This window comes from Columba livia, chromosome 11 (genome assembly GCF_036013475.1).
Source record: "Columba livia isolate bColLiv1 breed racing homer chromosome 11, bColLiv1.pat.W.v2, whole genome shotgun sequence".
NCBI lineage: Eukaryota > Metazoa > Chordata > Aves > Columbiformes > Columbidae > Columba > Columba livia.
Genome location: NC_088612.1, coordinates 17,864,762 through 17,889,264, shown reverse-complemented (window position 1 = coordinate 17,889,264; position 24,503 = coordinate 17,864,762). Strand labels below are relative to the sequence as shown.

General features: G+C 52.3%; 1 protein-coding gene across 7 annotated transcripts in view; it reads right to left on the bottom strand.

Annotated features, from left to right (window-relative positions):
• LINGO1 (leucine rich repeat and Ig domain containing 1) overlaps window positions 1-24,503 on the bottom strand; it is a 142,455-nt gene that overhangs the window by 98,674 nt on the left and 19,278 nt on the right. The window contains exons 1-2 of one of the 7 annotated variants that reach the window (XM_065076217.1): window positions 19,420-19,564; window positions 1,249-1,291 (exon numbers count right to left, since the gene is read on the bottom strand). The exons of 1 other annotated variant lie outside the window; for it this stretch is intronic. Coding sequence is in view for 3 of the 6 variants with exons in the window: in XM_005500976.4 (XP_005501033.2) it covers window positions 1,249-1,291; window positions 19,420-19,494 (118 nt within the window). In the remaining 3 variants the exon portion in view is untranslated. Of the gene's footprint in view, window positions 1-1,248; window positions 1,292-11,747; window positions 11,809-19,419; window positions 19,565-24,503 lie in introns of those variants that run through there. 5 more of the 7 variants (XM_005500976.4, XM_065076213.1, XM_065076221.1 and 2 more) reach the window with 5 other exon arrangements.

Sequence of the window (24,503 nt, the reverse complement as noted above, 5' to 3'; positions counted from 1 at the left end):
GAGTCTCTGCACAGGTTTGGAGTGAGGAATAGCTTTTGGGGTGAGCTGCTGTCATCCCAGATGCCCTCTGGTGAGCTGGATGCGCAGGGAGGGAGGGCATCAGGCCTCCACCTTGGGCACAGGGATTTACAGCCGCCCATGCCACTGGTGCCAGCCAGGGAGGGGACAAGGCAGGTGACACACAGCCAAGAGCAGCAGCTTGTGTCCCAATGTTCCCACATGGACAAACAACACACCTCGTCTCCCAGTGTTCCCACACGGACAAACGACACATCCCGCGGTCAAACAACGCATCTGGGAAACCACGGGGATGGACAGGACAGAGGTGGGATGTCCAGGGAACACCACGTACGGTTGGCAATGGCAAGAAGCAAACATCATTGCAGGCATTTTTTTGCCTCATGCCACAGTCAGGTACACCCTGGGCAACAGTGTCCCCATCCCGGAGCAGCTCTGTCCCAGAGCAAGATGACGTCAACAGCACCTGACACCCTGCGACCACCATAACCTCCCTCCCTTAGACATTTTTAGGCTCTAAATAGTGAACCATTTTCTGCTAAAGAAAAGAAAAACCTTTGAGTTTGAGGGGGCCACACAAGCTGGGACAACAGGAACAAATCCTTGGGCACATGACCGGTGTCAATGCCATCGGTGGGACTCCATTATCAACTCAATGGGTAGCATCAAACAAAGTAGCTTATTTTTTGATAAGTACATATTTTTTTAAAGAAAACATGTCAAGAGGCCAAAGGCAAAGACGATGCAATACATGGCAGCCCTGCTGCTTGCAAGACAGTCCTGCTAATCTATCCCAGCACAGAAGTAGAACCCCTTCTGCTGGGTTAAATGTATGGTTAGAAAACCTAAGGAGACTTTAGATGTGTGAAAAAATCAAACAAAGAGTGGCATAAGCATTTGAGTCTGAAAAATGGGAACTTTTATGCTTCTCCCTGCTGGTTCCCCGAGGTGAAAGCAAACAGGGTGACAGGTGGCAGAGTGGGTGGCCTGAGAGGAGCCCACTGCTAGACAGGTTACAGGTGACAACACAAGCTTGCAGCCAGGATTGCAGCCTCTGACTTCCACGTTTCTGTCAGGTCCTAAATGCTCCTCTAAGCCTGGCTCCTCTAAGCCTGGCTCCTCTGTGAGGTCCCCAGGGAGGTCCTGCTCCACTCCCACCTATTGCTTCACCTTCTCATCTTTCCAAAGGTCCCCCAGGTCCCACCTAAGAGCTGTTGTGGCAGCACTTACCAGAGCTGAAATCTTGCAAGGACCTGCTGGCGAGGCAAGGAACCTGGAAAGGAGGAGCAAGAGATGAGGTTCAGTGGGTCGGCTGGTGACAAGAGCAGGCATTTCAAGAGCATGACAAGGGATGTTGGCATTGCACGGTGGGGATTTGCCAAAGGGTTAAGGAGCGATTTGCTCCATTCCGGTATGAACACAGGGCTGCCCCAGCACCACTCCCCTCTCCCAGTACCTCACCAGCTCCTGGAGCACTTCATGCAAATCTATGCGAAGGAGTCACAACAATGCGCCTGGGAAACCATAAATATCTATGAACAATCTCCCCATAAATCCAAAGGAAGGGGAATTTACAGCATTTTCTTTGGAGATTTCTCCAGGTGTTCCCTATTAAGCCATTGTGCTCGTTTGCATAAGTATTCCTCAGACAATAAGTCTCCTCTGCCATCAGTTATCAGCTCTGCAAACAGGAGCAGTGCTGGGTACCAGGCGAGCAAACATCCAGCCATAAAGATGAGGGACTGGTTCCCTACATTGCCAGCTCCCCAGGAGGGATCAGACACAACCAGAAACAGGTTCCACAGCCACGGCAGGTCCCTGTGCAGCACCAACATCCACGGCCGCTTTGGCATGCAGGGGACCATGGTGGCTTCTCAGAGGTGAGGACATCTTAGACTCAGAGGTTCATGTGGCCAAGGGACATCCCGCAGCTCAGTCCCTGCGCAGGGACTGGTGCCCAGCATCACCCTGCTTCTTCAGAAAACAGAAATAAATCAAGATTGAAAATCTGCCTCAGTGCTAGACCCCACATTCAGCAGATTTCACCCCAAGCAGGTCCTGCAAGGCTGCCCAGGTTAATTGCCAGAAGAATATGTTGTATTTCAGCGATGACATTTCTTTGCATGTTGAACGTATCCTCATCATGACTTCCATGTACTTGTGTGTAGATAGGAGGGAGACATGAGAAAATGAATAATACGCTTCCTTCCAGCATGAAATTCTGAGCGTGTCCTCCGCTGAGTGCAATTACTGTGTATATGACTCCTGTAATCTGGCTAATACTGTTAAGTATACTGGAGATTAAGGGATTTTGGGTTGCAAAGTCCATTTCATCCACCCAGGCCTGTGCAAGGGAATACAAGCAGGAAAATAAAGTCTTGCAGAAGCTCCTGTGCTGAGCAGAGCCTGGGCTGCAGGTGACTGTCCCACCGTGTCCCCTTGCTGCTCAGGACCTCTGTCATGTGGCTCTGGGCTCTGTGTGTTGGTGCCATCACTCCTGCCTGGAGGGGAAGCCACAGCGAGCGAGCTCCAGCTCCTCCAAGCTGATGGCACATGAAGCAGAGCAGACACAGGGTTGTTCTGTGAGCACAGATAAGCGACGCAGAGCAAGGAGATGGCTTTAAGTAGTAAAAGCTGCCCTTATGTTACAAGCTCAGACACAGCCTTATATATCCCCAAGCAGCAGAGGAGCCATCTCCGCTTTGATCCGGGTTTGATTTAAAATGGAGCATCTCCCTCAGTGTCACCAGTGGGACAGCAGCAAACTAACCTCATTTTCCTCTGCTTTGTCCCTTTTGCCACCCATCGTGTGCCAGAGGTCCCAGGGCTACACACCAGAGCTGCAAACCCGAGTTCCCTGCACTCCGGGGGCTTGTGGCAGCCCCCAGCTCTGGTGTGCTGCCCTCCTCATGCCCCCCACCGCACAGTCCATCTCCCCAGCGCGGATGCTCGGGGAGATGCTCGCTCCGTGCTGGGGTGCAGAGGAGACAGCCCGGAGCCAGGGAAGCAAGAACCTGCCCGGGCATAATGCCAATTCACCGCCCATTAGCTCCCTGCAAATCCTCCTCTCCCTGGCCTTATCTTCCTCTGCCATGGCCCCTCGCTCCCCCCCTTCCTCCTCCCAGGCTAATGGGCTTTTTGGATGTAGAGACAGCAGCGCAGGTACCCTTGGCTGTGCTTGGGAGCCCTTAAATGGCTGTGTCAGCAGGGATTTCTGACGGGAGACATGCCCAGCACCCCTGCGACACCCTCCTGGCACCCATGGGCCATGGGGCTGCCCCACGCAGCAGAGCTCATTGACAAACACTCCCTTGCTCTGGCGGTTTAATGTCAGACTCCAAACGTTAACTTTTACGGCATAATATATCCAGCACCAACCCACGTTGTCAGGAGATACCCCAAAGCTATCAACACATCTGGATGCAAATGATTGTTTAAACACCCCACACGGTCCTATGCATACGGCATAGATTTACTGTCACTTCTTGTAAAATTAGGAAGGATAAAATCAAAGAGCTGAGCAGCAATGTCTGCTGGGCAGGGGGGGAGCAACCACCAGCATAGCTCAAGGGTTTTGGCTAAAAAGGGAGCTCTGGAATAAACACCAGTGACACTCACCATGAGGCATCTTTGCTTAAAGCTCCTGCCTGAATAACAAATTTGACCTGTGAGCCCTCCTGACCTGCAGCGGAGTGCCGCCTGGGTTTGGAATCAGCATTTTTCCGAAATCAGCCAGATTTCTGTGGCCCTTTGCTGCAGCGCAGGCAGGGCAGGGGGGCAGGAGGCTCCTGTGCCCATGGCTGCTGCCCAGCGTGGGCAGACGAGCTGCCCCAGGAGGTTCAGCCCAAACCTCAGTTTGCCATCAGAAACTGTTTGCACACGAAATTTGTGTCCAGTCCTTTCTGTCAAGCGGTGCAGCTTCCTCCGTGAAGAAGGGTTTTAGAACAGCAGAGCATTCCTCAAGGCAGCAGATAAATGTTGGACCAGAGTTAGTGGCTGGAGGCTGAATCTAGACAAGCTCAGACTAAAAATAAGGCACAAGTGTTAGACAGTCACAAGTACTATTGCAGCCGCTAAATTAGGAGCAAGAGGAACAGTTTGGCTTGGTGCTTGGGGATGGCACAGCCACAGCAGTCTCAGCATCATCATCGCTACTTGGTAGGCGTAACCTTTGCAGCATCTCCAGCCCTCCCCAAACTCCCCTTCATTGCAGCTCCCACATTTTATCTTTAAAAACCACAAGAGGCATGGTTAAAAAAAAAAAAAAAACATGACAAACAATCCAAGGGGACGAATACAACAGCCCTTGAAACCCCATCCTACATTTGAAAGGGAGGGATGGAGGCAAGGCAAGAAAGCCCGTGCAAAGCCTCATTACCATCAGAAATCCTCTCTCCCTGCCCTCACCTCCCTGCTCATTTCCATATCACAGGGGACACAATACCTTTCTTCTCTTGAAAAACGTCCCATTTTTGCAGAGACTGGCTGTCCCCACTCCCAGCACCAGCTTATGGAGCTGCGGAACAAAAGCCCAGCTCACATCTGCCCTGGCAGGCGTGCTGGGGTGTGAGTCTCCAGGCCCTTATCGCCCTCTTGGGAGCAGTTTTTATCATTATTATTATTAGTCTACTTTATCTTTTTTTCCCTTAGCTTCAAGATCCTTTAGTCAGTCAAATTACACTCAGAGTAGCAGGAGCAGCAGAAAATAAAGCATTATAAGGGGTTCAGGAAGTTATTTTCATCTCAAGGAGTGTGCAAGAAAGGTTGACAAGTCTTTATTCTGCTCTTATGGGATAATCTGTAGGTTCCCAGCTGATATGGGGGAAAAAATTAAAAGCATCAGAAGAAATTACAGGAAGAAGTAAACCCCAGGCCTCTGTGCAAATTGAAGTAACGTGCACCTTGGCTGCCAGCTGAAGGCACCAGAGGATGCAATGTCAGCATGGGGAAGGGAAGGGGTGGCCAGAGGGTGCTGGGTGCAGGACAGGAGGGTCACTCAGCCCCTCTAGCTGGTCATTTCTCCTGCTAACTGGACCCATCACATCTTCCCAGTTCAAAACATCACCGACACAGCAGGCAGAGGAGAAAGCAAAGAAGCCCAGGCACCAAGCAGCATCTCCTGTACTGCCCCGGGTCGCAGGATTAGTCCTGCTCCTGCCTGGCTGCTCCGATAAAAGCTACAATCATCGAGTCAGGCACGGCAAAATTTTTCTACAAAGACTTTGGGCTCTGGCATTTACATGTGCAGTGCAGGACCCCGGGAGCTTCCAGCAACCACCCAGCAAGTGCCAAATGTGGGGCTGGAGCGGAGCCAGGAGCTGAGGAGGGCCCAGGACCACAGGGTGCTGTGCAGACAGGACAGCAGAGGGGGACCATGGACTTCACACCACCAGCCCACGGGGAGCAGAACTGGATGCAGGTGGTGCTGGATGGAGGAGGGATGCGGAGCCTGGCTGCAGGCAGGGGCGTCCTGAGCAGCGCAAAAAAAGTGCATGAAGGCATTTGTGGGGCAAGAAATCCTCCCTCACCGCAGCACTGTCAAGGGCAGGGCAATGGGGTCCCCCACTTTTTGGCCAAGGAAGCCCCCTCCCGACACGCCTCTCCGTCTGCTCGGCGCTGAGCCACGTGGTGCCGAGGCGGTGCTGTCACCCGTGATTGATGGCCCGGTTCGGGAGGAAATAAATTCCCAGGCTTTTGCAGGAGGTGAACTGGGGGGTGTATCCATCTTAAAGATACTTAATGAATGTGCCACAGCCCACCGAGTGGCAGCAGATACATCTCTGCAGCCAGCACTCCCCACGCTGTTCCTTGCGAGGGTTCAGGCACAATTTAACAGCTTCTTATTGATTTTATTTATGTTCCCCAGGCCCTGCCATTGTCTATATTGCCCCGTCCAACGAGAGCCCCACAGTCACAGCAAGCACCTGCACTTGCTTTTCCTTTTCCGCTTGCCATCCCTCACTCACCCTGAAAGGGGCAATGTGAAATCACCTGCCCCAGGGCAACTCTGGTGACAAAAACTGCTGTTCGGCCAGAAAAGATGCAATTTGGGCTCCTCAGAACCTATTAAGGTTCACGTAGGCTTCAGCTCAGCTCTTTAGGCCAAGAAAGAGGATGGTGCAGGATTTTAGAGCCATGGTGAACGCTGGCACAGCACTGGGGCAAACGCTGGTGCCACCCACCCCATCCCAGTACCGGGCTCTGGGTTGCATCTTTGGAATTCAAAGCAAAATAAAATAAACACCTTACAAAAGACATCCTTACAAGACAGACTTTGGAAAGTCTTAGCTTTTATGTAGCATAGCGGACCTTCATTTTCAAGGCAAGAAAAATGGCAATCAGTAGTTCTGGTGCATGTCTTGGCTTTGTTTTTCCCTCTTTTCCTTAGGGGGAAAAAAAAAGAAGGAAAAAAAGAAAGCAAAGCAGCAAAGAACAGCAGAGACCCAGCTGACCTTTCTGGCTAAGAGACCTTGTCTGAATCACTGGATGGTAACAATGAATGAAATGCCAGTGCCCCGCTTTATAAATACCAGCTTCCTCTTGGGGTGAAATGCCAGCTTTCGAACGTGGAAATGCTGCAAAGAAAATGTCACCCTCCCCAAGGTGTGAAATGCCAGGCTGCTGCGAGCACCGGGCTCACCCACGGGGGCACGGGCAGCGTAGCACCTGCTGCTGGGTCCCCAACCTCCTTCTGCTGCTGGGTCCCCAACCTTCTCCCTCGGGCTCTTCTCCAGCAGACAGGCCGTCAAGGTGGGATGGCCAGAGTATCTGTCCCGCAGCGTTATCTTGAGCATCACAGCAGCCAGCGGCTCAGAAAAGCTGCCTTTGGGATTTGGGGGATTTTTCTTCCCTTTCCCAGTGGCTATGAGATTTTTCAGTGTGGCTAGTGAGCCAAAAAAATCACATTTAAAGACTGATTTGGATCAAGCCAAAACAGTTGTTTCCAGTTTTCCCAGCTAAATGGAAAAACAATTGAGCATAAGAAGATTTTGCCACTGAAGAGTTTATCGAAACCCGAACTCCTAGTTCTCAGTGAGCGCTGTTGTTGCTGGTTTTAATCCTATTTCTAAAACAGAGGAAATCATCCAACACACTGTCCTTTTGTGAAGAAATGCTTCCTGTGAACCTGGCGATATTTGCAACATCTCCCCTACCCTTCTCAGGGCCAAACAGGATAAAAGGTTGGCTTAACCCAAAGCCCCTTTTTTCAGTAGCTCATCCTTTCGTTTCCCAGCACCTTCCTGCCCCAGCATCCCTGGTACCAAATCCCTGACACCAAATCCACACCAGGCCAGGGCAGCAAAGCTGGAGGGATAAATTCCCCCTTGGGGACCAGCGGCATCCCCAGCATTATCACTGTGAGCTGCGTAAATGTAACTCAACCTTTCTACCTGATAAAATTACATCGAGAAATGAATGAAGTTGCTTTTTGTCATGTGGGAATTGGAGCTGTTCTTCCCTACACCCACACCTCTTTTTTTCTTTCCCCCTGTAAATGTGTGAAATAATTTTACCACACTTTTTTTTTTCCGGCGGTTACTCCTCCTCCCCTCAGATCTCGCCCTTCCTGGCATTTGAAAATAGCTCACGAAAAGGAGGAGGAAGTGGAGAGGAATAAAAGAAAATGTGTAGGGATGCAAGATAGAAAGAGAGAACAGGGGAAAATACAGCATTGCACCCATAATGCCCTAATGCAGATTGGCTCCTGCCCCAGCCAGACTGAAAGTCTTTGGCCCCAAGGCTGCTGCGTGCCCATGCCCAACTCTTTGCCCTTTCCTGAGGTCTCTCCTGTTGTTCCCATTAGTGTTGGCAATCACCTGGGCATCCCTCACCTCCTTCTGGTTATCTCCTCTCTCCCTGCACAGCATCGTCCATATCCTTCCCCCTCCTGCCCTTCGGCAGCGGCTCTGGGGCTAAGGGGATGCTTTCCAGCTCTTTTCTTTAAAAAAACCCAAATATCTAATTTGTTGCAAAGCAACCACTTCTTGTCTGACCCAGAAGGAACTTGGGGATTGATGTTCGGGGAACGCGTGGCTGGAGCGGCAGCGGGAGGGCTGGCAGCGGCATTGCCGGCACAGCTGCTGCTGGAGCCCTGGGGAGCCATCCCCCAGGAGCACGTCTCCGCGGGGAGGCACAGATCCAGCGCCAAACCCAAAGGGTGCACCCAGCCTGATCAGGAGCACGGCAAGTGCTCCTGCCTTGAAAGCAGCGGGAGCCAAGAGGGGAACTACATCTCATACTGTGCCACACACAAAGCCCGGGGAAAGCCGGGCTGGGCTGAGCCTCACCAGGGCAGCAGCACATCAGGGACAGTCTGGCTGGTCTGGGCCAGGTTCAGGCCAAGCAAGAGCATCCCTGCATCCCCCAAGAGTGAATGGGGAGTGCCCTGCTACCACCTGTAGCTCTCTCGGGAGCCTGGGAAGAATGAGCTGACCAAGCCTGACAGCCGCAATGCCCCAGCCCAAAACACAGCAAAGGGCATTTGCAGGAGCCAAAGCATTTTGGAATCGCAGTGGGATACTGAGCAATTATCTGGCTGAACGCCTGAGCCCAGCAACCCGCTGCTTTCCTTGGGAGCTGCCACCCTGCACTGCTCCCGCTTCCCACCTCCCACAGGGACATTCACTTCTTCCAGCTGAGCCGAGGAACAAACAAGTCATCACGCACTGCAAGTAGGTGGGTTGGCAACGGCCGAGGAGAAGATGCTTTCTGTTTGGCGAGAGTCCACAGAGCTAACTCAGCAAAGCCAGATGATAGGCAGCGAAGCCACCCTTTCCAATAATAGCACCGTGTGGCATGCAGATCACTCTTGCTTGAGAGATCTCCAAGGGCTTAGTGTGAACTTCATTACAGCCCCATCTCCAGCACACAGCAATGCTGCTTGCAAAGCTAATCCCTTCCTAGTGCGTCTTCATTTAAACACTCTGCTTTGGCCTCCTGTGTCTCCAGAGCTGCTGAAGGCCCTGGGCTAAATCCCCCTCTCTTGCACAGGGCTGTAAATGTGTTTATCCGCAGGTGAAAGCACACTGGTGGGTGTTACACTCATGTCCGAGTGTGCTCTCAGATCCTCAGCAGCTCATTGCTCCCTTTGCCTTCAAGGTGAGAAGGAGCCTGCAAGACCCACAAGCCCATCCTGATCATGTACTCTGGGTCTGATGCAGCTCCTTGCCCACAACTCCACTTTTTAGCTCCTGTCTGTACCTCTCAAGGCCTGTAGAAATCCCTCCTCAGCTCACAGGAGACATTTCAACTGGAAATAAGACACAGCACCTCTTCCCCTGCACCTCCCTTCACGCCATGGACCAAGAGGCAGACGGTCTGAAATACGCCTTAATCTTCGCTCACAGAAGAATCTCTTTCCAGGGCAGCAAAATTATTTTATTGTAGGAAAAGCCCAACCAGGGACCATGCCGATAGCCTTTCCTAAGCCATGTGCACACAACCGCAGGTTAACAGCCAGCAAACCCCTCTTGCTGGCCGGCAGCAGAGCAGAGCAGAGCAATGCGGGCTGGAAACGGCAGCTCTGCCCAAGGCATGGCCAGCAGCAGGCTCCCCATGTGTCCAGAGCCCCCCATCCTCCTTTCAGCTCCTCAGCACCTACTAGTGGGGTACCTTCAAGCTTCACCCTGTTCTGGGGCTGTTTGTGGGGGCAGCTTTCCCCCAGCCCAGCCCTGGGAGCATCCAAAACCTCTCAAGTTTTCAACACAGACTCCCACAAGTGGTTGAGCTTGGCAGAAGTGGCTTTCTCCCAGGAAAGCACATTTTTACAGGCATTTTCCAGCCAGCTGGAAAGGAGCATGGTGCCTGACAGCACTTGTACCGATCGGGTGTACCCTGGGGGTCTGGACCAGACCCGGCACAAGCATCTACCCTGGCAGGGAGGTGAGGAGCTACAGAGCTGGCACTTCAGCCTTACAAAGCTGTGCCTAGCAAGACGCAGGGTTTCCATACTCCACAGCTGCCAGCATAGGAACAGCCTTGTCGGGTCTCTTGTTTGGGATGTCACACAGCAGGGAGGCACGATGTCCCTGGGCAAGCCCAGCTCTCCTGCTGCCTCTGGGGCTGGATGCGGGGCTGATTACAGGGATTAAAAACCGGGTTGGCAGCCGGCGGCAGGAGGGATGTGTGGATAGGGACCAGGCTCACCAGCCTGCAGGGCGTCACGGGGGGATCTTGAAAGGAAAAGAAGATCTGAGCAGGCACATCGCCGACCGGCTCCCTCTCTAACGAGGGACAGGAGCAACCTGCGGTTAGCAAAGAGCTCCCAGATGAAAGCAGCTCCATCCCCAGGATCTTGTTATTATTTCACAGATGCTTCTAACATGTCTTTTCTTTATTGTTATTTTTCTAAGGTCTCTCTTTGCTCTATATAAATGGTGTCTCTGTGGCTGCCGGTAGTGGGGAAGGCAAAGCAGCTCCTGAGGGCTGCCCGCAGCCCCAGCAGGGCCAGGTGCTGCCCAAACACATGTACCCCACCTCTGGGGATGCTCAGAGTACCAAGCAGCAGGGTCTGGCAGCAGGTACCCTGTGCAGGACCTCAGCTTCACTGGGAATCGCTAAGAAATCCCAGCATGAAAAGCATCAGCAAAGAGCAAACTATCGTGACCCAGCCTTTACCTCTGCCTCTGGGCACGATTGCCATAAGACAATTAGAAATCCAAGCTGAGGAGATCCTGCCCAGTCTGCCCCAAATCTGGCAGGCTGAAAAAAAGAGAAAAAAATAAATCCCCCCTCCTTGAAAAGCTAAAGCTGCTAAATGGCAGCCAGCCATGTCTCTTTCTTTCTTTGCAAAGCAGCCCTGAGCGAGACAGCCTGGGCCCGGGTCGCAGGGCAAAGGGACCGTCCAGGGATGAGTTGTCCTCCAGCTGTGACCCAGGGCACCCAGCTCGGCCCTTGGCCTCTCTCAAACCCTAACCAAGCTTTAGCAGGATTAGCACATCAGCGGGGTGACAAGGGAAGGCAGCAAGACGGAAAGGGAAAGGATTAAAAATAGATTCCAGTTTTGTTTCAACTATTGTAAAATAAAAGGTCCTGCAGCAACCATCACTGAACCAAAAAGCACACCTGCACCTCAGGCCATGAGACAGCTGAACAGCAGATGTATTTTTCATTAAAAGACTTGTTAATATTGCAAGTTCCTGCTGCTTTCCCAGCTCCAGCTGATTGTTGGAGAGCCACTTCACCCTCCCTCACCCGGCAGAGAGGGGCTTCTATCCCCTAGCCCTCAGCATCCCCTTCTGCACACCGTGTCCCTGCCTTGGTGTCTCCATGTCCCCTTCTGCACACCGTGTCCCTGCCTTGGTGTCTCCATGTCCCCTTCTGCATACCGTGTCCCTGCCTTGGTGTCCCCAGGAGCATCTCTGGCCCCATCAGCATCCCACACACACCCTTGGCACTGCCCCAAGTCCAGCCCAGCCACTCCAGACGGGGCGAGCGATATCATGCCATCAACCTGGCAAGCAAAGGTAAATACGAAATAAATTTTCTGGCATTTTAAAAACAAAAAATGTGAGAGTGCTCCCAGCTGCACAAGCCCAATGGCTAGGGAACTTATTTTCTCCCAATGAGAAATGACAACACTTCGTTAACTCAAACTTTCTCATTAATCACTTTTGCATTGCCTACGTCTGCCTCATCACTGTCATGCCATGATAATATATGAAGAACATTCATTTATCCCCCAACATCCCACTCAGAAAAGATATACGGCTCTGTGCAAATGGACTTACCCCAACACCCAGCTCCCACCACAACACGGCTAATTCAGACATACCGCTGAGCCAAACCCTTCCTTCTCCTTTCTCTTCCTTTTATTTTATTTTAAAGCCAGCAGGTGCTGGGCTCGGCAATGAGAAGTGACAGGCAGCTGCAGGCAGAACATCACGGGTTCTCCTGCCTGCTCCTCTGCCCATGACACCCAGCCGGACCGATTCCCCTGGGGTATTGCCCCGGGTGCTCGCAGCATTTTGGGGCTCCAAAAAGCAGCACAGGAGCCATCGACATGTTGGGACATCTCAGCAGCAGGGTCTTATTGCAGGCGATAACCTTGTATTGGCTTTGCCATTCCTCATGTTTCCCAAACACGATGTATTTTATTGCAGTCGCAGGCAACAGGCTGCCTCTGCCTCCCACACCGCTGCTGGTTTTGCAGCAGGGCTCTGTTCAGGATTTACTCTGGCAAGGAGGGGAGGAGGGAGCAGCGAGCAGCTCTGCAAGGGGGTGCGCAGCCGTATCCTGTCAGTTTTTAGAAATTAAAGGAACTGGAATTAATTAATTCTTAATTAATTATCAGGGACTTCTACCTTGAGAGATGCAGAATGCAGAGGCAAGGGAAAAAAAAAGGCTAAAATCCCTGGTTGTTGGACACATTGCTTCTGGTAGAAAAGCTTTTCAGGAGATTACAATATCACAACTGGGTGATTTTGGAAGCAGGAAGAGCTGGCTGGAGCCCAGTGGGGCAGCCTGAGCGGTGCCCCCCCGTGGGTCCCTCACAGCGGGGACATCACCTGCCATGGAAGGAGCAGTGCCGGAGCAACCGCCCGCAAACGTGCCCTGGGCTTGCCAGGAGAGGCAGCGTCAGACCTGTCTGGAAATCAAACAGCAGAGTCGGAACAGAGGGAAGAAAAGAAAGAAATGATGGGAAAATGAAACCCCCAGTGTGGGTTGTGCAGGGGACAAGACACTTTCTCATCGCCCCATGGGACTGCAGCAGCATGCAATGGAAATCTAAAACATCTCCAAGCCAAAGCAGCTTCCCCAGCCACTGTCGGCTATCAGAGAGGGCTCAAGATGACAGTGGCCATATTCCCTGGCTGCAGGTTTCTGGTGACAAGCTCTGAGATATGCAGATGCTGCATGCATCATAAAAAGCCTGTTTGCCGGGGACATGAAGGACATGGAGCTCCTGCCGGGAGGAGCGGGGCGGGCAGCCTCTGGGCTCTCCCACCAGCAGCAGAAAAACTCCCCGTGTAAGAAGAGCCCTACTGCTGGAAGAAATCTTGCCTGCAGGTATCAAAAGAAGCCCTGATGCAGCTTAAACCACATGTTTCAGCCTTATGACGCTGTCCCCTCCACCACCCAGCTGGTGGCAATGAGCAAAGATCCAGGAAACCTCAGGGTTAGCCCAGAGCAGCCACCAACTATGCACGGATGAAAACCAGACAAAAAAAACCTGAGGATGCAGATTTCACGGCTGGCTAATACCTCATTTGAAAGCATTATATTATCCTGAACATTAATGGAAGCCATGTAAAAGAAAAAAAAAAAAGGTGTTAAAATTGGAAACAGAATGGTATTTCTCTACTCATCGTTACAGCGATCTCTTGCTGATCTTCAAGTTGAAGCCATACATCAAAAACATTTGCAATGCACATATCAGGCACTGTGGAAGCAGGATCTCTGGCAATTTGCGCTGCCATCAGTTACAAATCCATACAGGAACTGGGAATCTCAGGCAGCAAAAAGCATTTGCAGTCCGGCTGGAAAGGCCAAGGCAGGTAGGACCAGAAAGCGAGGAAGGAGGGGACGGGGTACGGGATGGGTGTTTGCACCTCTGGGGGCTCCGCTACTCCACTGTGCCCCAGTCTGACCAATTTTGGGCAGGCATCTCCAGAGCAGAGCAATGTGTCACCCAGGGAGCACACAGGGCACAAACAGGGACCTCCCAAAGGTTTCGCAAGCCCATGAAAGAAAAGGATGGGAGATCTTACACGTGTCATGGGATTTTCTGCCCCAGTGTGCCAGCGACACACACCTGGAGGGTTTGCTGCCTGGCTGGACCCAAGCATGAGGAGCTGGCTGCGAGGGAGAGGTCACACCCCCTGTCCCCAAACCGCCACCATGGCTCTGTCCCCAGATGACCATGGTCACAGCCATGGCATGGGCAAGAGTGGAGGATGCACCATGGGTACCCACAGGAGCTGGCTCCAAGTCCTCCCTCCCCAGCTCTGGCCCCGGCAAGTGGAATTAAGTGCAAGTTATAATTAAGACTGGATGTTTGAAGAGAAACATAATCTCCGTTCCGTGGGATTCGCCGGCACAACAGTAATTAACGTCTCATTAACATTCGCCTAATTAAGCAGTTTATGAAAGTGGATAGATTTGCATAGTGCTCCATTTCAGCTCAGTGCAGCCAGCTACAGCCCAGCACCAGAGTTAACCCTTCCAGAACATTCCCAACCCACCACAAGGCTTCCCAGCCTCTCCCTGTGAGGCCACAGATCTCACTGCATGGTGCTACCCAAAACCAGGGAAAACATCTCCCTCCACCACCTCTTTTCCAGACAAACACATCCAAAGCCCTTCAGACTTTCTCTGTTGGTTATCTAGTTTTAAAACCCTCGTCTGGTTTCAATGCTTCCCCCCAGGTTCTCAACACATTCATCAGAGAAGCAAAAAAGGCTTGTAAGAGTTTCTGAAGATGGGGAGAAATGTCTCCTAAAACATTTCATGTTATACTCATTTCCAAATGTTCTTTAATGTTAAAAACCAACAACTTCAAGATTAAAAAGACGCTTCAAATTCCAAACAACAGCTTAAAAGCAGGATGCACCAAGATGTCACAGCAGATTCCAAAAAGTTTTGACATAAGAACTACATTCCCTTCTTTTAGAGTCTTCTTCAGGAGGAAAAGGAAACCAAGAAGAGCACTGACAACCCCCAGCTGATGTCCCACCCCTCTTGAGGACAGCAGGGACCAGGACCACTCTTCCCAGAGAGATCCTGGAGCAGCGAGGGATGCATAACACGGCCCATCAAATAAGACACATCCCACATGCAGTCCCTTAGCGATAAGTCACTTGAAGTGCTGGACATAACATTTTCCGCTGTTAATACCAGCTTTCTCTTCTGGTGTTGGATTAGTAAAGCTGCTGCATCCATCATGTGCTTAAAAAGACCATGTGCAAACTTGCCTCCCCCGCTCGGCATCTCCTGCTAGGGGGGGTGAGATGAGCTCTGCAGTTAGTGGTTAATGCTTGGAGTCGAGGTGCAACTTTGCAGCAAACACAGTGGGAGAGAAAAATTCATGACACAGCCTTTCATTGAAAATCAATAAAGCCCAGACCTGCCTGTGATATACACACTCAATTTATTCCCTGCCTGCCCTGCTGCATCTTCACCACTGGCCCTCTCAGACCAGTCCCTGTCCTTGCTGGAGGATGCAGTGTCCCTGTCCCCTCTGGGTCATGGCATTGATGTCAGGGTGGGATTGTCACCTACCCAAGCCTGGCAGTCCCAGTCTGCTGGCCCCGTACCCCCGACTGCAGCCAGCCATGCTCCACGGCTGTGACCCAGCACCCACAGCATCCCTGCCCCCAGCCCAGCCGTACCCTTGCAAGCAAAGGCAATTTCAAAGTTTTCTTCCATCTCACAACAGGTGCCTACAGCTATAGCAAAGTGCTGCCCTGGGCTCCGCCGGGAAACGCTCCTGATTTGCACTTGAAACATCTCTGGCTTGAAAGCACATCTTAATTTTCCCTTTGCCCCAACAGCCACAAAACCTTCCTGGAAGTGGTGATGGGCAGAGCCGTCCTCCTGAGCCCAGCTGGAGCATCCTCCAGCCCCAGCTGAGCCTGACCCACGTCCTGTCCTGCCCTCTCTTCCTCTCCAAGGAGGGCTTGAGGGGTCCCATGAAGCACACAAAATTGCTGCATATTTAGACATTAAACTCTGCCTTTAACCTTTCTTTTTCCTCCCTTCCCAAATCTCCCTGCCAATGCAGAAAATGGTCCCACAATAGGGGGCTGGCCCTGTGCTTTGCCCACCTCCAGCTAACAGGGGAGCCCAAAATGCCAGGGAGCTGGAGAGGCAGCTGCTCCCTCGTGATGCTGGAGTTGCATCCCTTGGGCATTTCTCCAGCACCAAACTACACGCCGAGCCAGGAGGCCGGCTCAGGGTGCAGGCAGAATGCAGGCAGGGATGCAGGCAGGGACGCAGGCGGGGACACGGGCAGGGGATCTACCCACAGCCACCGCACCCCCTCCAGCTCCACTTCTGCACTGAACCCCAGGCTGCCACCCTCATCCAGAGCCATCCCAGTGGGATCACAGGGCAAAAAGCCGCCCTGACACCAAGGTGAGGGGCTGATGCCACCCCAGCCCTGCAGTGGCTGCCCTGGGCTGCAAGCAGAGCAGCCGGGGTGGAATTTGGGGAGAAGTGGGTGTTCGGCTGTGCTGGGGACTTTGCCTTCACGCCAGGTTCTGCGGCAGAGCCTGACCTACTTTCTGCGGCAGCACGGCCATGCCAGCGCGGGGTTTCTTCTCCACCACGTACAGATGTCGTCTTATAAACCAGCAGCGAGAGTGCGGCGGGGATGGCCATGGCCCCCTCCTTGCAGGGTCCCCTCCCTCGCCTCTGGCCAGGCTCACTCCCCTCCTTTCCCTACCCTTCCCCGAAAAATTCACGGCACATCTCAGCCAAGAGGAGGATTTATTGATCATCTTATCTGTGTCTAATCCCAGCCGGAGCACCGCGATAAACGAAGCCGGCTAAATAAAATGCCCTCCTGCAAGGTCTCTGTGTTGAGAGCAGCTGGTTACTAGTGGGGTGCAAAGCGGGGAGCAGCCCCCCAGGGACCCCAGACCCACCTGCACAGGGAAGAGCAGCCCACAATGGCAAAGGCACTGAAGCAAGGATTAACATGCTGTGCTGTAAACACCCATCTGAAGCTGGGGGCAGTGGTGGGGGGACAAACCAAACCCAAACCATTCCATCTAATCAATGGTAAGCAGTTTAAACACTGGCTCTCTGCAGTTCAGGGAGCCCTAATTCCAGGCATGACCTGAATCTCTTTAAAGAGAGAAGGGAGGGGGGGCAAGCATGCAAGGAGGGGGTAGAGCCAGAAATGCTGGAGATGCCCTCCTGCCACCCCATGCCATGATGTCCCCACCACTCTCCCAAAGAGAACCACTCATTTGTCCCCAGCCCCTCCTTGGAGGGCTGAGCTTGCCAGGCCCCGTGCCAAGCACTGCAGAGCAAAGGGTTAAGGGGCGATGGGGGGAAAGGGCCGGGATGGCCGGTCCCCTCCATGCCCCTCAACAGGACTTGCACTGGCAGCCATCACCACAGCCCCCCCAGCCCCAACTCTGGCAGAGCACGCAGCGAGCTGTCAGGACCCATCATGACTCACACAGTCAATTCTCCCTTCAAGCCAGGAAAAAAAATAAAAAATAATTTAAAAAACCAGGCAAGTGGTATCAAAACTGGAGATAAACAGAGGGGAGAGGAGATGGAGGCAGCTAGTGAGGTACAAGGAGCCCCCAAGGGATGGTACTGCACTGCACAGCCCCGGCACGGCGTCATGTTAGCAAAGGGGTGGCAGGACATCCTGGTCCCCTGGAAACCTGACCGTGCTGCCAGATTTATTTTTCTCCCATGCTCTCTATAACACCCATGAGCTCAGCAATGGTCGGCTGAGGAGGAAGCCAGAGCCCCCAGCCAGAGCCCCCCTAGTTCCCTCGGTTTACCCCATTGCTGAGCCACCCCCTGCCCCAAGGACTGAAAAACATGAAAAGTCTAAAAGCCTTCATTCTTATGGTTAAAATCAAACATGTCACTTTGGTAACAAATCAGCCTGCCTGACTGGCAGAAATAGCTCCGTTAAAATATATATACGTATTAGGTTTTTTTGGTTGCCTTTCCCAAATGAGTTCAAGAATGGGGAGGTTCTGAAGTCCCCATGGACAGCGAATCTTTCTACTCCCTTCCCTGCACCCAGCAAGGTAATTATCTGCCGTGAGCTGAGCTGTGCGATGGCTGGTTGCACCACTAATTAGCAGGAAGGAGCCAGTCCCCCAGGGCACCTTGGGTCCATCCCCATCCCTCTCTGCCTTCCTCCTCCTCCTCACCCCGGGGTGCAGCAGAAGAGCATCTCGTGTTTAGCATTGCAGCCAAGAGGGTTTTGTGCTCCTCTCTTGGATGCCAGAGGTGCAAAGGTGCCCCTGCTCACCCAAGGGACATGGGACAGAGGACAGAAGGACCACAGAAACTTATCCATTGCCAAGAGGTTGCTCCTTGCCATGAAGCTACCTGGGGGACGAGGACACGGTGGAGAACACTACTCCTGCTGGTACCAGTAGACTTATCAAGTTCATGATTTAGAGTCTGCTTCAGCCTCTTCTGGGAGGGATGCTTAGGAAGCGGAAGCTTCCCAAAAAGTCTCCTCTTTCCAAAAGAAAAGGAAAAAAGTCCCGAGCTTGGAGTCAATTCAGCTCACAGGAGAGGCGGGGCTGCCTTCCACACCTGGACTTCCCTCCTTTTTGCTCCTCACAAGCTTCCCCGTCTCCTCACTGCCAGCTGCTGCCAGCAGGCAAAAGTCACATGTGAATTAGCCACCAGCTTTGTTTGCAGAAGGGCACCCAGACGCCAGGGTGACAGGCTGCGGAGCAGCATGGAAGGCAACCGCGGGGAGCGCTGGGGAGATGCCCCTCACGCATGTGATGCGCCGGGAGGAGCATCCCTGGTGCCCGGCCCAGCAGACATGCGCTTGGTGAGATGCGAGGGAGCTGTCGGAGCCCAGACATCCCTACAAGGCTGACTTAGGGCTGCCAGGACACCACGTGGTTGTCCTCCTTGCCAGCAGCAGGAACAGGATCTTGACGGAGCACACAGATGGACCACGCTCTCCATCCTGGGATGTCAGAGTGCAGAGTAGCTCAGTAAACTGAGGAACTTGGAGAACAGCTTGGGCTCTCCAGATTTACACCCATCCCTTCCTAATGGTCCAGGACAGGACCTCCGAGGCCACATGTCACCAGAAGCAGGGACCTTGGATCTCAAGGGAGCAGCAACAGCAAGAACTAGGGCTATTCTCAGCACTTCCAGGCACCACATTTGAGATCTTTAAGCTGGGCACCAACCTTCCCTGCCTGAAGCTACTCATCCAAAGCTACACTCGGACACAGAGCAGAAGCCCCCGATCATCACTCCAGGGACTCCAAGACTTCACTGGACCAGCTGTCCTCCATCCCCAAGATGTTCCACCTCCAGCTGTCTGTCCCACCCTGCCCCAGGGAGCCCAGGGCAGGGCTGAAATAGCCCTCAGCCAGCTGGTGCAAGCCCAAGGCTTGTGTGTTCCCACCAGCAACCCCTGCCCACTGCCTGCAGCTGCCCTGGGAGAAGCAGATGGGGATGGTGGGGCCCATCCTGCCATTAACGGGCAGGATCCCGGGCACCCAAGGCAGGACGAGCACAGGGCTCATTCCCATCTCCCCACTGCTGTAAGGAAGACAGTTCTTCCTCCTGCTGCCCCCCTTCCTGCCAGGCTCTTGAGCGGGATGAGAGGAACAAGCACTCACCCAGACACCGTTCCTGGAAAACTCAAGCTCCTCTTCCCATCATCTCCCCACTCAACCAAGAGCCAGACCAGCCTGCCAGCAACCGCAAGGCAAACTCCACGCTCACCTGTGCTCTGCCCCTCCGGAGAGCGGCCGGGAGCTGCTCAGCCTTCGCAACCAACTCCCCTCCGCAGCCAGACATCAGCCTGTGGGTGCTGCTCGCCCCTTCCACGCGCTGCCGCTCTCCTGCCTTTGGGATTTTTTTCCTCCTTTCCCCCCCCAGCCTCAGAGCATTTTGAATGTGCAGATGCCCCAGCTTCTTAAAATTCAGCCCGGGGGTGTGGGAAGTGTTTTGGAACACGCCCAAGCTGTCTGCTCCGTGCGTGTGCGCTGCTAAAAACAACCACCTCCAGCCCCCATCTCCAGCACCATTTGTCAGCACCGCCGTGCCTTCCACAAGATAAGCAAGCTTACACACGCCGCCGGGATCAAAGCACCGGGAGCAATCCCACCCAGGCAGGGGGAGGAAACTTCTCTGCTCGGGGTCACTCAGCAAACTTTTTAGGTGGCAGCGGTGAGCGGGGCAGGTGGACAGTCTGGGAACGATGCCCTTGAGCCAGCGGTGCCTCCATCCCCTCTGCATCACAGCAAGGAAAGGGCTTCACTGCTTCACGGGTAGAAAGCAGATGCAGAAAACCAATTTACTTGGTATCAAAGAATGTAACAGCAGGACTGGGAGGTGAAGGTAGCCCCTCTCATTATAAAGAGGATGTCGCCGCGATGGCCTGTGCTATAAACGCGTGTTTAGGATACCCAGCTTGGCAGCTGAGCATCCACGTGGTAGCACGGTCCAAGGGAGCGTAACACATCTCCTCCCAAGCAATTCCCAAGTGCTTTACCAATAAATAAACAAGTGACAACAATTTAACAACTTAACCTGTGAAGCCCAGCTTGTCTAAGACAATAGCAAGCAGCTTTCGGTGGGGGCCCAACCAAGGTAACAGAGCTACACCAGTTTACACCAGTTGCGTCTGGCCCCAGCAGCCACCATGTTAAAAACAACAACAACAACAAAGGAATATAAAGCCCCCAGGCTGAGATCTGCTGAGGAGAGCCAGGCTGAGCCCCTCTGCCATGTGCAAGATGTAGGCTGAAGGCTCCAGGTCCCCGAGGGACGAGGCTGGCGGGGCCATCACCAGCCCAACAGCCTGGCTCTGCACTCACAACACAGGCTCTCGAAATCACTGACAAGGCTGCTTCTCCCTTTGCTTTTAAATCCCTCCAGCAATCTGGCCTTCAAGTGCTCATCAATTCATTCAGGGTAGTCTCCCCCCACCCAGCAACACTTCTCTGCAAATTTGAGTGAAATTGATATTTTCCTATCAGAAACATGAAATTTCAAGCACACTGAATGCTGGATTTGAAAGCTGACTTTTGTTGGGAAGGTGCCTGCCTCTTTGTTCACAAAAGGGCTCATTTTTCCTGGAAAAGGGCCCAGATTTTGAGTGAAAGATCAATAACATACAGAAAGCGGGTCCTTTTATTTAATTTTGCCACAATACTACAAAGAAAAGCAAGAATCCAATGCTGAGACTGAATGACTTCAAAATATTTTGCATTTGTTTACCCCATTGCGACGCTAGAGCATCAATTCAAAGAAGCTCGGTGGGAAGGATTCAGTCTTTGGGGCTCCCTTGGAGCATCCTCCCATCACCTGCTGGTACCCCACTGGGGACAGCACCCCCAGCACCAATCCAGCCCAACCTTTTTTGGGGAATTATTAGAGATTTAACCACTGCATCTCCTGTCCTGCCTTGGATGGAGGCCAAGGAGCTTCTCCACCGAAATGCTCGAGGATGACCCTCTGCCCACGCTAATTACTGGGAAGGGGGAATCAAACTTTTATTTCAGTTATAGCCTGGCTGAGGGGAAGAAAGAAAGAAAGAAAAATCCGCACTACAAAGACACAGCACTCGAGATGCTGTGCAACAGTCATGACATGCTGCATCCTCCCTGATCCATATGGGGGAAAACTAACACTTTGGCAAATTTATGAAGATGTGTGAAAGTGATTATATTCCTGAAAATATCTCAAGTGGAACGGCCTACCTGGCATATTTTGTTAGTCATGAAACACGATCCCTCCACCGACTGTAGTTTGTGGCTTCCCATCTGCTTAAATACTTTAAATACTAAAACTTTGTGATTTTTTTTAAGCTGAAAGCGCAGGATGGCAGCAGCAGCGTACTGCTGACTCAGGGGCGCGGGGCAGGGACACGCTCGCTGCCAGCAAAGGGCTGCAGAAGATGCCTCATCAAAAGAGCAGGAGAGCAGAGGATTCATCACGCGGGTGATCAGTTCTGCCTCTGCCCAAGAAATGCAAGGTGCTGGCTTGTGTCAACCGAATTAAGAGCGTCCAGCAAGGGAGCTCCACGTGCAAACCGAAAGAAGAATGTTTTGGGTCAAGTGTGGGCGTGAAAAGGGAAAAGGTAAAGGGAAGACATGGCTCTGATTTGCCATTTCTTCCACTTTGCCAGAAATAAAAGGCAGCAGTTGTAAAGCTTACAAGTCCCTGCTGTCAAGCCCAATTTCAGTGAGAAACAGGGCTTCTGGGCACCTGACCCAGGGCACCTGCCACCCTGACCCCCCCAGATTCCAGCTCTCACATGAACCGATGCCCCTTTCATCCCAAGGAAAACAGTTCCGAGGCACTGGGGCTCACTGAACCTCGAGACAGTGCTGGCACCCTCCTGAGGGACCCAGCTGCCCCCCCTACCCTCTCCTGCTCTTTAGTTAATAGTTTCTATTTTAGACCCCTGGCTGGCATCACTCCGACCACAGCAGCAGGACGTGGGGTGGGCACACATGGGGATGCAGCCAAATATCCCCCAAACAGCCCAAACATGCCACCAGGGCTTCCCTGGAGGTGCCTTAGATGCGCTCGAGCATCCCACACCCGGGAAATCTCTGGGTATCGACACCAAGCGAGCACGTAACCACAAAGCAATAATTTTAAGTCTTTCAAGCAGTTAACTACCGGTTGCACAAGGCAATAGCAATTGTGTCCTGCAAAGCATCAGTGCGTAGTACTCACGGCGTAACTACAGTGTAATTACTTTTAGCCTGATTATGGAGAATGATCGAACTAGATGGGAGCATCTCGGCCGAATCGCCGCCCCCTGGCACCCGTGGGCTGTGCTATAGCAACCCCAGCCATAGATCTGCATAAAGTAGAGCAGAGACCAGTAGAATGTGATGAAGGTTTTCCCAAATAGCAGTGCAAAGCTGAATATTAGGTGATTTATGGTGGATTCTCTCTAAGTGAAAATCTCTCCTACCACGGTAGTAGTTTTTTTTACAGCACATTTGGCTTTTCATTTGCTGCACGGCTTTGTGCTGTTTTCCTTTGCAGGATGGGGCCTCATCATTTGTGTTTAATACGGGTTTATTTTTTTTCTCCTGGGAGAAAACCATCTCTCCTCCTGTTCTCCATGAGCCTAATTCTGCATCCCCAGCTGGTGTGCAAGAGTATTGGAGTTACTCCCACCTTCCAGGGGGATAAATCACACTGGAGGCAGAGGCTTTTGTTCAAGGTCCAATATCTGGAAGAGGAGTTTCTCCTTCCAAACAGAGATAGTCCCCGGGAGAAATAATCCCACTGGAAATAATCCAGCTCAAAGAGGGTTTATTGCATCTTTTTAAAGGCTCTTTCTTACTGACAATTGATGAGTTCATAGCTACCAATATCCATTAGGGGGTTTATTTTATTTCTTGTTAGAAAATAAAATAAAAAGGCAGAGCCCGAGAAGAGTAAAACCAGCCACAGGGAGGGAAGACTGACAGCCGCTGCCTGGCAGACAGTGAGTGAAAATGTTCTGACAAGATGAAATGTTTTTTCTTTCATTGAAATCACTCCTTTCCGAATGACTAATATGCAGCTATCGCACCATGGATATTTCCAGAGTGATGAGATGTTTTTAAAATATCTCACTGTGCCTCAAAATATCTCACTCTGGCTCAATAGATCATCTAAAACACCACCCACGGAAATCATAAATAAATAGATACTATATTGCTGTGAAAGAGCAGACTGGCCAGGGCCAGGGCAACATCCTTCATCGGCGAGTGAATGAGGCCACTGAACTCCTCACCTCGGTGAGCGGCTCCAGCAGTGAGGTTTTTTGGAGATGGAGACACCAAACCCTTGCAAGCAGAGCTGGACACTTCTCCTCTCCCCAGAACATTTGCAAATCTCTCCTATAGAGATCAGCTCCCTGATGTCACAGATCTCTCCTTGAGCGAGTAAATTGGACATAAGAGGTAAGTGGATGTAAGTGGACCCCGCAGTACCAGCAACTACCTGCACCCACCAGCACGGCAGCCCCAGGAATGTGACAGACAGGTCTGGTTCACAGGGCACCCCTGGAAATGCGCACACCCCCTTGACTGTGCAGCAGCTTCAAACCCCAAGCAGCAGCACCCAGCGTGCAGATGTGCTTTACAAGCTCCCTGAATCGCGATGTCCCCAGCTGAGCCAGCCCAAGGCAGGTGTGACGCCCCGAACGCAGCCCGGCCCCGGCTCGCTCTGCAGAAGATGCATCTGCTTTTTTCTTCCCTAGGAATCAGGCAACACTTTCTGGTTTTGCTGATTAAAGGAAAAGACAGTAAATTGTTTTGAGGAACTGAAAATGGGCTCCTTTGCTTTTCTCAGCAAGATTAAAAAAATTGTTCAGGTCACCCAGGCTGTGTTGTTCCCAAGTTGTTTCCCCTTTAGAGGCATTTACCAATGTGCATTTTGAAACTTTTGGAGATGAAGCAGCTTTCAGAACAGACAGGTCAAAATATATTCCTCGGAAACCACAGGCAGCCTGAAGCTGCCTTCTTTTTTTTCAAAGTGCTGAAACTACTTGTCCAACACAGCAGGAATTGGTGGCTTCCCTGGGTTTGGGAAAGGAAAACCCCTTGCCCTTAGGAATTCAGTCCTGCTGCTGACGGCCATAGGGTGCTGCAGCAATGGGCCATCGCCACCCAGCACCCCTGGCAGAGCTCTGCCAGCCTTTGGCGTTCCCAGCAACCTCTGCTCGGCTTTTCCCTCCCATTCCCTTCCTTCCCACCGGGAACTGGTAGCACTGGGGGGCTGGAAAGAGAGGACAGAGACGCTGCAAAAGCTGGAGGGAGAAAGCCAAGGCCCTGGCACTTCCAATGAAGACA